This window comes from Euwallacea similis, chromosome 3, assembly GCF_039881205.1.
Source record: "Euwallacea similis isolate ESF13 chromosome 3, ESF131.1, whole genome shotgun sequence".
NCBI lineage: Eukaryota > Metazoa > Arthropoda > Insecta > Coleoptera > Curculionidae > Euwallacea > Euwallacea similis.
In genome coordinates, this window is record NC_089611.1 from 4,670,389 (window position 1) to 4,686,515 (window position 16,127).

General features: G+C 37.6%; 1 protein-coding gene across 1 annotated transcript; it reads right to left on the reverse strand.

The window, feature by feature from the left end:
- Window positions 1-6,713: 6,713 nt before the first annotated feature.
- Achl (La ribonucleoprotein translational regulator Achilles) lies at window positions 6,714-13,375 on the reverse strand. The gene is made up of 2 exons (XM_066407006.1): window positions 12,108-13,375; window positions 6,714-10,036 (listed from the first exon to the last, which is right to left on the reverse strand). The coding sequence occupies exons 1-2, from the start codon at window positions 13,150-13,152 to the stop codon at window positions 9,648-9,650; spliced, it is 1,434 nt and encodes a 477-aa protein (XP_066263103.1). The 5' UTR covers window positions 13,153-13,375; the 3' UTR covers window positions 6,714-9,647.
- Between the last annotated feature and the right edge of the window lie 2,752 nt (window positions 13,376-16,127).

Genomic DNA, 16,127 nt, shown 5'->3' on the forward strand with positions numbered 1-16,127 from the left:
CGGTAAAAGTGTTTCTTCACGCTCCCTGTAAATACAGAAATATACATTAAAACGCAATTACATTAACCAACCCGGAAAAAAATACATCAGAGCAACAATTAGCGATAAAGCTGCACACATTACATAACCGCACACCCTAATTGGTATCAGATGGGAAGATAGTGTATACGAATCGAGAGGTAAAATGGGAAGTAGCAATGGGCGCATTCCTCACTTTTCTTTCTAGACATAGCAGCCATCATATTCAATCAAATTGAAAGCTCTGGTGAGGAGATTAGTGATGATGAAGAAGTGAGCGATGATGCGTCGACTCGACTAGAAGGATTTCTTCATTAGTCACTTATTGTTTAAGAACTGTTATGTTAGCCTATTATGAAGGTGAACATTTTTAATCGGAGAAGGTTTATTGTTGATTTTGCTGATATTTATGTGTTTAGGTGGAAGTTTTCTTTGAAGGTGAAAAGCACCTTGCCAACTCGGACAGACACGAGAAATTCCTATTCAAAGTTCAGTTTACCATCGGCTACAGTTACTATGTAATTAACTCGAATTAATCTGATGTTTTCCACATTTGAAAGATGCTTTTGTTGCCAGGCTGCACATCTATTGACTCAGCTTAACTTTAATTGTTCTAAAAACACTCTAAAGGGGTACCAGCATGATATCATTTCTACGTGATTAGGAACCATGATAAGGTCCAAGGTTGTTTCGTATTGTGTAACCGGGCAACATTAATAAGTTCTATGACTCAATCTCATCACGCCCATGGAAAATGCGCATTGCACTGGCCCCACGTTATACACTGGACTAATTATGGTATTTAATGATTTCTTTGGTGAAAGTGAGCAGATCGGTTCACACGGAGTGTTAAAAATCTTATATGTGGATAGTCGCTAATTGATTTTCTGTCATTCCGTAGTTCTATGTAATAAACTGAAAGTAGAGATTACACGCGAGATATCTAGGCATTAAATAACACAAAAATTGGATTTCCTCGTGCATAGGAACGTAACTCATGACGTGGTTTTGCAGGGCATTAATAATCATTCCTTCAATTGCGAATAATCAATTTCATTATTAATAAATCATGTGCAATTTCCTTAAGGAATAATTATTATCGAAGACTTCTGACGCCATTGAGGACAGTGAGACAAAATGCCATTGAAATATCATAAGCATTATCTTTATTAATCTGTTAATGCAGAAAGTCGAAAATACATAGCAGCTCTTGTAGATTAATTTAAATTGATTTATTACTCCTTGTCTTTGGCCATGGTAATTATCTCTGGAAATTTTTTCTGGTTCTATGTTAACCTGTTTATTAGTGGGTTTGTCGGCTATTGAACCGTTTGCATTACGAGTATAGAAATGGCTTATGGTTTGCGGTTATGAGCAAATTTTGTTTGCAATTATTAATTGGTTAAACAGGCACATATAAATTACTTTAACTTCCGTGTTTTTAGATCCGAGGGTTCCCAAGGATCCGTGCATGTTGCTCAAAAAATTGTCGCTCTATGGATAATTTCCACTTTAAAACCTTATTTGACCCCTCAACATCTCAGAAACTGTTTACATAGAAGAAATACATAAACAACAGACGTAATAATAATTTTGCCAACTCGTCATCTTGAAAACGGTTAGCGCGGTAGCTTGAAGAGCTGCGCCCTCAGATTAGGGAAAACGGGCCCGGATTACAGCAGGAACTCCACCTATCGACCTTCTCCTGGAGGGGCGCAGTAATCTTAGATCTCTTCCTCGGGTGACGGAGGCAGATAGGCGACAGCCCAAGAAAAGGACCATCCAGAGGTGGCGAACACGATGGATACAACTGGCGGACAAGGAGCAGTGGACCAAGCTACTGATTCCTGACCTAGACCTATGGAATTCGTGCAAACATACAAAATGCCTGAACAAAGACACTTAGAGGATATGATAGGTCCAAGAGCTAAAGCCATAAAATAGCGAAAACGGACCTGGATTGCGGGAGTTGCGGACACGCCTATACCGCAGAACATTGCATTTTCCAATTTGAAGATTAGCGAGATGTGGAAAAAAATGCGTGGATAACCTAATCCTAACCAACATCTCTCATCGACGGGATGTTGAAAGACAAAGTAAACTGGGATCGTTATAGTAATGCCACTCCTGAACTAGAAAAGGAATGCATGGAGCGTCTCACTTGAAAGGAACAATAAACCCGGGCCTAAAAAAAAAAAGTACGACGGAAAAAGGCACCCTCATGGTAACACGCAATAACGGTACAGTGAGAGTGCCCTTGAGATGATGATACAGGTGTGAGAAAGAAATGGATCGGCGGCACCAACGTCTGCACTCGGAAAAATAGACCGAAGCAATTGATGGCCGAATCACAAAGTTCCTCGATACTGACGATTTATCCCTCAGGGACAGTTCCGGGTCGTTGCAGGCTGTAGGGAAAGGAATCCTGAGGTTTTTAGTCGGTAGGCGCACCGGGGAGCCCCACACTGTCCAGTTCAGAACACCAGTCCGGTTTTCTTTTGGAGATTCCTCACAAGATAAAAAAAATGGGTGTTTACGACTTTCACTTAAAGTTTTGAGGAGAATTTAATTTTTATTTAAAAAAAACACAACATAATAGATATTTAGCGATAAATGAAAAACAGTTGTAGATGTGAACCAGTGCCTACTCAGCGTCTCTGTCTCTCTCAAGGTTTGAGTATTGATAGGATGTTTAATTGTTTATATTATTGAAGTATTTTCGCGGATCATTTTTCACGTATTTGCCATTCCAGATTGCAGTGGAAATAAAAACAAATCTTCCTGACTGATGAATTAATTCTCCAGTAATCCCTAATTGCCTCATTCAGAAGTTCCGACCGTTTCACATGGAACTATAGTAGAATGAGTACATTATTACCTTCAGCTGCAGAATTGTTGCTAACACCATTTGTGTTAAAATCAATATTTCCTATTAACAAGCAGTGTTAATTAAAGCGATCCTTGGCAGTGTCGCATAAATATAAATAACAACGTCAAAATATTGTTAACTATTTCTTGTAATATATCTTTCCTCACTTGCAATTACGTGTGTAAAACACACAATTTTTCTTGTTATTGTTGCTGGTAATTATTGCAGTTTAAATTATTACAATGTTTCCATCGAGCGTTATCATTAATTGCCTATGTAATGCCGGTATGCCATTGACAATTTATTCATCAATTAGCAGTCGAATTAATTCGTTAATTTTTTCATGAAGTCTTCTGGTTCAGCGCTGACTTTGAAGTTAGTGGACTTGAACGAACTCCTCTAGTATACAGTCTGTCCCAGATAAGGATGAACAGCATGAGGATTTCGGAAATGGTAGTAGATACAAAATGGTTTAAATTAGGAAAAAGTTACGCAATTTAAAGAAAATTAATAATCTGATTTTATACCGGCTAAATTCCGAATGGTTACGAAGATATTCGGAAAAAACGAAATTGGCGGTTTTGGTTTTTGCAAATAGCACTTATACGGTTGCAGTTAGAGGAATAAAAATTTCACATTACTAAGACACTTTTGTGAGAACTTCTTAGCAGTGTTACCAGTCTTCTTGTTAAATCCTTACTTTTGGAGATAAATTGTTAAACTTTTGATTTTCACATAGACGCGACATCGAATATTTATATTTTTAAAATCGTCATAAAAGTTCCTTTTCAACAATGTATTACAATTAATATTTTTCTCAGGAACTTTATGAGTTATAACCATTAAAACATATTTTGATAAGTCGGCAATGATTTTGACTTATAGTAATGGTACACATTAATTTTATTTTTTATTAGTTAATTTAATTAACGTCCATATGAAAATCAAAAGTTTAACAATTTATCTCCAAAAGTAAGGATTTAACAAGAAAACTGACAACGCCGCTAGGAGGTTCTCAAAAAGTGTCTTGATAATATAAAACTATTATTTCTCCAACTGTAACCGTATAAGAGCTATTTGCAAAAAACCAAATCCGGCAAATTTGTTTTTTTCCGAAAATCTTCGTAACCATTCGGAATTTAGCCGGTATAAAAACAGATTATTAATTTGCTTCAAATTGCGTAATTTTTTCCTAATTTAAACCATTTTGTGTCTATTACCATTCACGAGATCCCCGTGCTGTTCATCCTTATCTGGGACAGAATGTATATTATACTGTTACAATTTTATTTTATCTCACCCCGCTTCTTGCAAGCAAATCACAAAAAGGATAAAGATACAAAAAATGCAAACGAGCAAATAAATGACACATATAACAAAATAATCAATAATTAGGTAAATAAACATTTCCCTCGTGACCTTAATACTTGGTATTTTTTGTGCATTGGAAGCCCTGAAGCCGCGGAAAAACTGACGGAAATTGGAACACGCTCCAATCCGTGAACAAGTTCGTGAATTTCTCCGTAAATTAATTCACGGAAAATTATGAATGTTAAAGGTTTTACATATGTGAATTAATCCGACCGGTTCCTTCAGCACAAGTTTCCAGCCGAGCTAACACCACTCGTGCATTAATTCCTGCGGCGGCTTCGCGAAGAAAATCCTGAATAAATTGCCGGTACAATACCGACTTTAGTTCATAGATAACCTTGTCCAAAAACTTGATACTCAATTCTATCGATAGCACTGACAACTTGACCTTCACAGTCCTTAATGCGATATATGAACTATATTATAGTGTTTCGGGATTAAAACGATAAGCTAATAAGTCTAAACAGCAGATATGAAACGATTGACCTAGTTTCCAGACCGGGAGATATTTTTGTGGCTTTATCATATGTTTGTTTTCTCAGAAGCAATATGGAATTTAAATTCACCTGCGTTTGCCATAATTCATGTACAAAATGATCAAAACTAGTTCTCTTAAAGTTCAAATCCGCATTAATATGGGTGTGCGTCGGTAACCCAAATAGCGGGTAAAAATTGTGTTAACATTACGGAATATATGTTTGTCACGTGAACGTTTTTTACATTGTTTAAGGTATTGTTGCTTCGATAAACATTAATCCAAGTTTGTCCGCTTTAGCCTCAGTTGCATTCCCAATTTTGGCTTTACCTAGAAATCATAGCGGTTTTTTCATGCTCTTCAGTTTTCAATCAATTCCATTTTTCTTCAATAAATATGCTCCTAGTGCAGCCGCTAATTTCCAGTTATTGATACAATCATGTGCCAAATTACCGGTTGTATTGATCATATTTTCCTGCCACGCAATATTTTATATAGGCATGAAATTGACTAACTTTCCCAATTAATTGTCTCTACAATAATAATTAATTTATAGAAAACTGTCCAGTTTAAATGAATTCCGTGAAATCTGGTGCAATAATAAAGTCAACTTTCATTTGCGATTAGGCAATAATAATACGAATGGACTTAGCTACTCGCGAGCCATCGGTCGTCCTTCAAGTTCATCGTGCCTTGACATTGCCGCAAAAGACATGCGGCTCTTCGATTGTTCGAAAGAGAAATTTCTAGAATTTTTCTAAATTATTTTCACTTGTATTTTCCCACCATCAATTTTCACGAGCTTTGTGAATAAACAATTAAACGACTGACAAGACAAGACCGACACGACGACTTGTTTTTCAATTTTTTGCTTCGTAATTTAAGGAGAAATTGCGATAGAGTAAATTTGTTTTCGCTGATAAAATGTTAGGTGTTAATGATAGTTTGTAAATTAATGCAACGTTAGGAAAATAATACATAAAGTCATTGGTAGTTGTGTATGCGAAAGTAATTACCTGCAACTTATTTGCAGTTTATATTTGTAGTTATTAGCTGGAACGTTATTGTTGTGATGAAGAAAGTTAATAACTATGTTCCGCAGTCTTCAGAATATAGAAAAGTGAGTAGACAAACGCAAATTAACAGTTAACTAAAATATATAAATGGCAGGTGGACACTAGGACCGGAGGACCCCAGCCGTGCTAGTCCGACCGGGGAATCCCGACCGCCTAAATTGGACCAGGAACTTTTCCTCCCTTTCAAAATTAGCTACAAATAGGGAGATACCTATTTAAAAATTTTAAAACCGATTAATAGAAGTTCTTTTTTTCTTAATTAGTGGATACTTAAATATACAATAGTAATTTTCAATCGTCGCTCATCTCAATTTAATTTTATCCGACAAGACGTCTATAAAGCGTGGTTGAACTCACTGATGAGTTGTCGAAAACTTTCCTAATCTCAATCCAGGTTGGCTTAAATTTAGGTGCATAAAGACGAAATGAAGACTTAGATGTAACTAGAAGCTTTGTTGCAACAGGAAAGAAAACCACTTCCGGATCTTCAGAAATATGCGCTAGAAGATTCGACCGGAACACCGTGCACAATTGCAGTTGTCTAGATGAGGATTTCCCGTCTGGTGGGACAGTCCTATAATCTGAACTGATCCAATTTTTCTGTTATCTAATGTCTTGACCTTGCTGCTTTTTCAGGGAGAAAGTGAATTTTAATCAACAAGAAGTTGGCTAGTCTAAATCGAGCGGCATCCGCGAGTACTTTCCCTAAGGGGAGTTGTCAAAATAATGAAAATTCCTTTGAGACATAACTTATTGATTTTATTCTAAACTCACGTTAACCCTCAAAATTGCTTCTTTTACGGGAATTGGGATCTTTTTCTTGCCATCACAAATCTGCGTTTGTGGGTACACGAGGATGGAAAATAGAGTAAAGGGGAGTGTTGAAAAACTGAAATCAGCACAATGTATCTTAAAAATTATATTTATTAACTAAAATAAAATAAATAAAAGGTAATAAATACGAACTCTATATACAAAGCGGAAGAAAACACCTTAAAAACTAGTTAAAAAACAACTAAAAATACAACGATAATCACGCAAATTATTAAAACGAAATTGCTTTATAATACCCATGCCTTTTTAGTCTCAATTTACTCTCAACATTTTAACAAACAAAAAACATCAAAAAATACTCGGAAATCCAACAATAATCGAATTAAAAGGGTTTCGGCTGTTTTTACAACAAAACAGCCCGAAACCAAGCGAAAACACCAAGAGTATAGACTCGACAGCGCACAAAAACGAAAGGTGATAGTAAAGCTTGTTGAGCAAGGAGTACTTTATGCCTAATTTAATACAGAGTGGAAAGCTTTCTCCAGGGATATCGAAGCTAAACGAACGCAATAGAAAGTACCACATCAGTCTAATCGCAAATAGAATGTACCATTCTTGAACATTCGAGCTCCGTTATAAACTTGCGATGATTTGCATGGATGAACATTGTAGGATGATGGCGACAGGTGAATTATAATTTCCCTGTCATCGGCTCTTTCAGAAGATTCGGATTTCCACTTTTTGAGTTAAAACCCGGTTTTAATTGGGGTTTAACTGCTGAACTTGAAGTGAAAGCATCTTAATTCGAAGATATGTAGGACGCAAAGAGACAATATCATCTGCCGATCAGCGAAGAAAATATAATTATTATTATGTGTTTGTCTTTTTAACATTTGCACTAAAATTAGTTCTAATCGCTTCCATTTCTGTGAGCTCGTTCATGTAGTGTATTACGACAAAAGATGAACCAGAGGATGGTACCGTTAAATCGCAAGTGAATGAATGCCAGGCGATAATGGAAAATCGGAATTTGGGTCAATAGAGCTTGAATTGCTATAAAATTTGCGACGTTACTCTCAGACCTAAATGGTGAATTCAGGGTTTATTTAACCCAGCAAAATCCCGTTCCAAACTCACACAACCATATCTAATTGATCATATTATCTCCTACTCGTACATGCACCCGAGCCGCGTTAATTAATTAAGAAAATTAGTAAGTGAAAGCAAAATATTAAATGAATAATTGAGCACACCATAGAAAACTTGCTAGATGAACGACATTCGTGCGAAGAACAATGCGGTGAAGATTGGCTGGTTCTGTGCACTCAATAGGACCCAGTTACTTTCTCCCAAGATACCGAACCCACCAAGCGGGTTTGTCGTGGTACCCACTTTATGGGTCACCTCTTTGATCCGATCGATTCATTGAACCGCTTCTCAAGGTCCGGTGGACGACCAAACCCGTTGAAATAAGATCAATATGAGTCAGAAATGTCGCGTTTGTTAACGAGATTATGACATAAATTAGCGTAGTTGTGGCCTGTGGCAGTGGCGGGCATAAATTTGGAGAAAGATATCGTGATACGTGAATGACTCAAATTTGAATTAAACATAGTGAGAGCACTGAAAGTGCTGCGTAATCTGAAAAATATGCGATTTAATTTAGTAAAAACAGAGGGAGAGAACCAAATGAGAGTCATACCTAAAAGGGTTAAGAAAATCGAAATGAAGTAAACGACTGATTCCAAAACTGTCGAAAAATCAATCTCGTATGGGAGGAATTAAAAAATCCCAAGGAAAATGTCGTCGCTTATTGCTTAAAATTTTGAAGATTTGTAGACACTCGAAGTAACGAACTACGCTCCTGATGTTCATGAATACGAAATCCTCGTAATTATTAATGTAATATTAAAAAATCAAGGTCGTATCCAAAAGAGTTAAAAAAGAACAAGTGGTCGTTTGCCACGTAAAAACAGCAAGAAGTGGTCGTTTGTTACTCAAAATTCTCGAAGAACCCAAATACATTATAGTTTTCGAATGGAAAAATTGGAAGATTTATTAATTTGGAAATTTTCTGCATTTTGAATGGCTATGATACTCTACTGATCTAACACATACTGACCACTTCAAAAGGTCCACAAGTAGAGTAAAGGCGATGGATATCTGATCCAATTTTGATGTAATAATCAGGATCAAAAGATAAATAGACACGAGGTATAATTTTGGAAAATCATCGGTCCTAAAACATTGCAATACGCCATATGAATGTTTTTACATTCATACGGTGTCGCAAATGTGCTATTAAGGATTACCACTAAATATTCCTGCTGCAGAAACCATCAGAAAAGCAATCGAAAGCTCTTGGACTAACAATACCCAGATCAAAAAAGTTTAGCCTTGATCGTATTGTAAATTTTATAGATTGCACCTTAAAGACCATAAATTGTCTTTACCTTGGATTAAAAACGGAACATCTGATTGCGTAAAACCGGTATCAACTATTGGATTAACCATTTTGCCCTGGGTATTTATGGGCACAATTAAAGCGAAATGTCACGAGAGACCAAACGTGGTTTTGCTGCTATTTCTGCTTCAAAACAGAAAACATTCCAGATGACTCATGATGATATGACATTTTCTAAGGGCTAATATATTAATCTCATGGTAACTTTATCAAAAGAATTAAGAAGAAAAAGCAATTGACCAATGCTCCACCTCCATTCTTCATAAAATTACCAGGACATTGATATGTTGGACCTAATAAATTACCATCCACGCCTCATAGTATTTTTTACAGATTCCTTTAGTAGGACTCCAATCCAGAGCAAATCTGGATAAGTAAATTCCCACGAGAGCTTTCCAAACTATGATTAATCTTTACTTGATTTATGTGTATTTTCACTCAGTTCAACTTATTAATCTCTAAACAACTTAAACCTAAAAAATCTCACTCTGCCATCATTCACCCCAAAAAGCGCTGTTCCAGGATCATCATTAAATTTCAATATTAATCATAATTTGGCCGCATTATTAGACAAAACAAATAAAAAACCACCAAAATTGATCATTGTACCACTGTTGGGAGACTTGGCCTCTGCCTGTAAAATCCCCGACTTCCGTCAGGTCCTTTAGGCATTCTGAGCACATTTTCACCATTCTGGAAAGCGGAACTGTTACTTCTGGACCTGTTGTTGCCGCTCATCTCCGAGCTGTGGCTGGTGGAGGACATTCTTCGGTTGTAAAAGCTGTCGTTGCTGGAGATGCTGCAGGCGCTCATTCTGCGCGGAAGGAATAAGCTGGAGTCGCTAGAGTCTCTAGAGCTGTAGCTGAGTCTCCGAGGCATGTAGAGGAAGTTAGCTTCGGTGGAGGAGGCGGATAGGCGGCGTTGCAGCCATGCTGCAGGTTCGATGTAGCGGGACGGGAATTGGGCAGAAGAACCACGACGGATTTTACCTGGAAAAAAAGAAAGAATTCTAGGTAAGAGCGGTTTTCTACTTAAAAAATGTAGGGCCTTTGACTGGCGTAAAATTTGAGTTTAATGACAATGAAATAGTTGTTCGATGAAACGGTAAGGGAATGTGGCGGTCCATGCGAGCTCATTTCGCAGTCAGAAAGCTTTGGGCACTGCGAAACTCGGAAACTTATATCTGACAAAATGCGGCAAAAAATGAGGAAAATTGCTAGAACTAGGAAATACCACAAACACGTACTATTCGCCTTTACTGCAAATTAATCCTTTGATCTACGAAGAGATATCATCTACTCTTGATTGATTGAACTATCCTTCATTTCGAGTCACATACGTTTTAACTTCCTCTTCCTGTTATGAGTTTCCAAACGTATCAATCAAACGAACCAAAAACGAAAAACTGAAAACAGATGACAACAAAAAGTCCTGGGTATTTTAATGGGTTCGTTACTTTCACTCCTGAATGCCTACAAATAATAACAGGCGTGAAATGTGGTCATGGTTAAGTGACTTCAAACAACCTAATCTACTTTAGTAAGTATGTCTATTCAAACTTAAGATAAATGGAAAAACATCCGTCATGGAAAGAAACATGCAAGTTAGGTAAGCCCTAACATGTTATCAGAACAAACATGGTGGAGATAAGTTACCGTCAAGCACTAACGACTTCGGAAAATTGTAAAAAAGTGTTTAAGATGTTTATTAAGTGTACAAACTTAGAATGACGCCGGTGCCGGAGGCAGCAATAAAATGGCATTACTAGATAAAGAATGTGCCGGGTTTTTGAACAAGACATTGATCTTAATGATTATCTTCATTTAGTCATCAGCGATCTGAACCAGTGCGAATTCAGCGTAAAATAATAAGTGATAACCGACCCATCATTAAACTTGACTCATGATCAAAATCACTTGAACTGACTCAAAACTTATTTTTAAACATCTCCTTATCTCCAAATTAAGGCACTTACGTAACTTTCTCATAAACACCGTTTTTATCAAGAACGTTCCAAAACACTATCCAGAAGTGGGTTTTTTAGACTGCCCCAGTAATATTAAGCATTCTTGCTTTTATCGTTCCACTTGACCGAATGTTCGTCTGCAAACATATGCAAGAACCTCGAAAAAAGTGCGACAGAGAGTCGATAAAAATAATCATTCACGCCTTGGACTTAAATAAATCGTTCCTTTAATTACCGCCCACGCAGCCTGTTTACGAGATAATGGAGACTCACAAATCATTTGCGTGGCTGTGAAGTCATGCAAATCGTAAGGTGAAGGGAACCGAGTAGTGAACTTGGTGCATTCTTGCTTGGTGCATCTGCTGATGAGTCGAGAGTAGCGGCACGTAATGGCAGTATTCTCAATTAAACCAGCATCATGAGAAAAAAATGGGTTAATTTAATAGTCTGATGCTTGCAGGTGTTGAAAAAAATCAATTACCACTCGATGAAATTGACAAAAAATGCAGTTTTGTCACCAGTTCAGCGACACTTGTTGATAACCTGAATGTTAAAATTTGCTTGAAATTGGTAAGACCTCAAGAGGCCCAATTATAAGTCTGGTTTTTTGGGCGTGGAGGCAATTAAGAGGAGTATCAGAGCAACACATATGCAAAATACCATTACAAGCATGAGTGGTTGGATGCTGAAAAGCTGTTGAAAGAAACCACCTGGCGACATAAATAATATTATCTTAATCCGAGGTAAATCGTACTGAAGATCACTAAAACAGTTTGTATAATAACTGACAATGAGATAAGGGATAAGTCTCCCAATTCTGCAATGGAAAAACACGTTGTACCAAATTTATGATACAAAAATCCGGGCCATTTCGAGCACAATTTGAGATCTAAAAATCTCTGAAACGTTCTTGAACTAGAAAGAAAATTAATAGATTTTTTATGGTTGTTTAGCACTTATAGTAGAAGAGTTGGTGCTAAGTTCTATGTCAAAAAACCACGTGGCAACAAAATAATCCAATTATCATTAACTCATATTTGGATCTAGGCCCCTCAAATCAATCACTAGAAGCTATCAAAATCGCGTTTTCTTACCTCTCGGATCAAACTTCCTCACATCTTCCGCCTCAGACCCGCTCTGGCATGACGAACTGATATAGTCCGACTCAGAAATGAAAGCACTTTTGCAATGCAAATGATTATTACTGCCGTTGCTACTAGAATTTTTCTTATTGCTGGTTTTCTTCTTCCTTTCGGGATGAGGAACATTGTTCAATTCATAAACCTTCATGGGTTCCCCCAGGGAGTGCTGCAACTCTATGGCATTCCTTGCAGACTCTGACGCTACAAATTCCACTAAGGCGCAGACTAATCCTGCCAGTGAAGGGTTTTTGTTGATGAACTGCCTGACATCAGCTGGAATTGGGTTACCAGGCCTCAGAATTCTGATCAGAGCAATTTCTCCGCATTTTTTGAATAGTTCTGCAACGTTTTCAATGGTGGGTTTGTCTATTGGCATATGGACTGCTACTACTGTTCTAGAAGGAGTGGTCTCATCGTACTTAGGGAGAGGTTCCAGACGCCTCAATTTAGTTCCGGCGTCGTTGATTTCAAGCTTGTTGGAGCGCTTCAAGGCATAAGCCACCACTCTCCAGTCTTTCGTCAAATGCTTCACTCTCTTAAAGCTGGAGATGAGTTTTAGAGACACATACCCTTCTTTGTTCCTCTTGACGTGTTTGAGCAGGAAAGCGTCCTTGGTAATGTTGGCATCGGAAAAGTAAAATTCAACTTGTTGACAAATTTTGTCCGCCAATTCATCACCAGGAATAGAAAATGGAGGTTCAGTAATCTCAGGAGTTACCTCGCAGCCTGAGTCCTTTCCACCTCCCGCAGAGCCAGTGTCTGAGGCACTGTCCGAAAGGTCGGCCATGTGAGCCCCTTCGTCTTCATTTTCAGGCACTTGAGTATCAACCAAGCTGCCTTTTCTATCATAGGAAAGACTCACATCACTGTCAATAGAAGAAATTGAGTCTCTGGGGTCGAGGATTTTAGCCGGAGGAACCAAGTCACCTCCTTGTTCTGAGTCCTGATTGTTTCCCATAGTGCTCTCCATGATGGTTTCCTGGATTGGTGCGGGCATTTTTTCAATAATAAATTAATCTAAATCTAGTATCACACAATAAGTATCACGTAGTATATTCTTCTAAAGCAAATCTCGTTCAGTCTTGTCGGGCTAAGGCACTAACTTAGGAGTATGTTAAAACACTGGTGTCCTGGTACACTGTGGTCGGAAAACTGGGTCACACGTGTTGGTCGGGTTTGCTACTGCCACAACGCGTCGTTGTTAGACCTAGCTAAAGCGTACTGGTAGCGGCTGGGCCTCGATACCGTTTTTATAGATGAACCAGGTCGTTGCCCACACCACGGCACCGGTATCAAACGAAGCGGTTTCGTATTGTAGTCTGCGTCCTCCAGGTGAAAATTTGCGGAAAATAGAATTTTGAACTTGTTTGTTGTTTATCGATTGTGCTGTGCAGGTCGGTTTTTAGGTCAGGGTTTGAGGATGTTGGCGCATAGGACAACGCCGGGTGGACAGCAGGAATATTAATCGTAGGTTTCCCTGAAGATATGTAGGTTTGCTGAAAAATTGTTTTTTGTTACATCAGGTATTGCATTTGTTGGGCAGTTCATTTTATTAGGGGTTTATATTAGTTTTGATAAAGGTGTCTACTGAGAACATCCCTGGCCAGCCCGTTCTCCGGACACAACCTCAGTAGATTTTTAGGTCTTCGTCAAAATTTAAAAATCACTTCTAAAAAAATAATACCTATGTCATGTGATTATAAATTCTTGCGTAGTTGGCATCTACGTACGTGTCCCTATCGTTAGCTAATTATTATCGGTTAGTTTCGGTATTTTTATTTCTCTTATTATCACTAAACAATTATAATAATGGCAACAATTATAAAGCGTTTATTTATGCTGTAAGAAAAACGGAGTGTGTTTGTTTTTAGGTTCCTACATAAAATAAATAATTGACGAAGTTACCTAAACTCGATTAACACCATCAACATATTATAAAAACGCGTGTACATAATTTTTGCTTTTTTCTACTTTGAGCGTGTCGCACTTTATGAAAATGCCCCTTTAAGGCACCACTCATATGATTCTCCAAATTATTTTTAATGGTAGTTATTTGTGTCGAACCCGGTCCTGTAGCTGCCATATCCCCGATAATTACAACTGCTCATAACTAGAACTATTTCTTCATCTCTTCCCTGAGAACTAATTCCTTTCCTTTCTTAAATGACTTTTATCCCTTTTTTGCGTTTTGTTTGACGGTTTGAAAATTTTTTTTCCCACTAATGAATGAAAAAGGTTATCAAACTAATCAGGTTAAGTAAACAACGAGAAAGAAATAGTGACGATTGTTGCATCAGGAAAAAACTTGACCTGATAAAATGATAAAAGGCCCATAATTCAATGAGAATGTGATTCCCGAAGCGCCCCATTCCGATATCTCCTATCAAACATGTGTGTTTCTAAAGAATAAATTAATTAGTTTATCGTAGAAATGCTGACGATATTTGAAAAAAAGTTGCGTGTTTATTGTTATTGGCCTCTTAAACATGTTATTAATTAATTATTTTTATTACATTATTCACTTGTTATTATTCTCCACATGGTAATATTTAATTAAGCATTCCAGGAGAATCACCTTCTTGAGGTAAACTAGATGTGTAGTTTGCCCGTATGTTACGCCCATGAGCATCCCCGTTTTTTAGGTTATACACCCAACGTAAAGAAAATTTATTAATTTAATAAGGGTTGCCCTATACATGAAAATTGTCACTCCTTTCTTTGGAAAAACTAAAATTTAAGGGCGTTAAATCGTCTTTTAGCCTTAGTACACCTCTGCCACTGTCCTTCCAAGATCCAGTACAAATGTTTCATAAAATAACTTATAATATTTTAATTGCACAGTCGTACGTACATATCAAACAACTTGTTCGACGTCTGTGGTGAAAAAACGGATCCATTATATGCCTGTGCAAATAGTAACAATTTTAATCATCGTTAAGATATGTTAAATGTGTGCAATACCCAACTAAATTTAGACTTTCTGAGCCGTTGAACCTCGATTTGAAGGTTTATTGTTCCTCACAAAGGAGTCGGGAGTGTTCTCTGATGAGTTGAAAGGGATTTTCAAGGTTTCTGGCTTGAAACCGCTGCTTCAATGAATGCTGCAACAGGGAAGATTAAGCTCTTCTGATGTACATCATTCCTTTTTTGAGCATTTCTGCGACATTTCCTGACCCTTTTCATAGTCACTGATCCTGACGGTTTTTAGAAAAGTGGAAAATGTTTTTTTTTTTCTGTTAGATAATCAAGATGATATTGAAGGACTTTACGCTTAGTTTATTTAAACCTAACTGTTAAGTAGTACGGTCCTCATGGCGGGGGAAGGGGGAGGGGAGGTTGGACGACGGCCTAAGACGGGGGATTTTTTCGTTCAGTAGTTTTTCTTGGAGGCAAGGGGTCGGTGATTAAAAATTTCGCCGAGGGTGCCAGGCTTGCTAAGACTGGACCTACTGTTAGGACCTACGCGTTGTGAAACTCAAATGGACGTGGCAACATCGACATTTGTCATAGACTGTTTTTTTTAAATTATTTTTTTGTTTACGTATAAGGTTAAGTTTAAGTATGAGAACAGATGCCCTTTTTTGGGCACTTACCTAGCATCACTTGTATCAGAAAATGGTTTATTATCTGCTTTGTCACATTATTGATCGTTTTTAACGATTTTGTCAGCGCTTAAACCATTATTTTTACCAATAAGCCTTAGCTGAAGTTAGAAGGGTTATCGGTTAGTTTTACACGAAACAGTGCTTCTGAGACTGCGCATTCAGGGTGGTCCGGAAGTGATTATCCCGGCCATAGTTTGTTTGGTAGCCATTTTGAAAATTTCCGAATTCCCGCGCGCGTTAACGAAATTCTCGGCTGGAGAGATCTTGGGTCTTTCGAGACGGAATTACATCAGTTTGGGCCTTAAAAGAGGGACATACACAAGTTTTTAGCCCTACCAAAAGGCACGGATCAACGGTATTTTTGGTC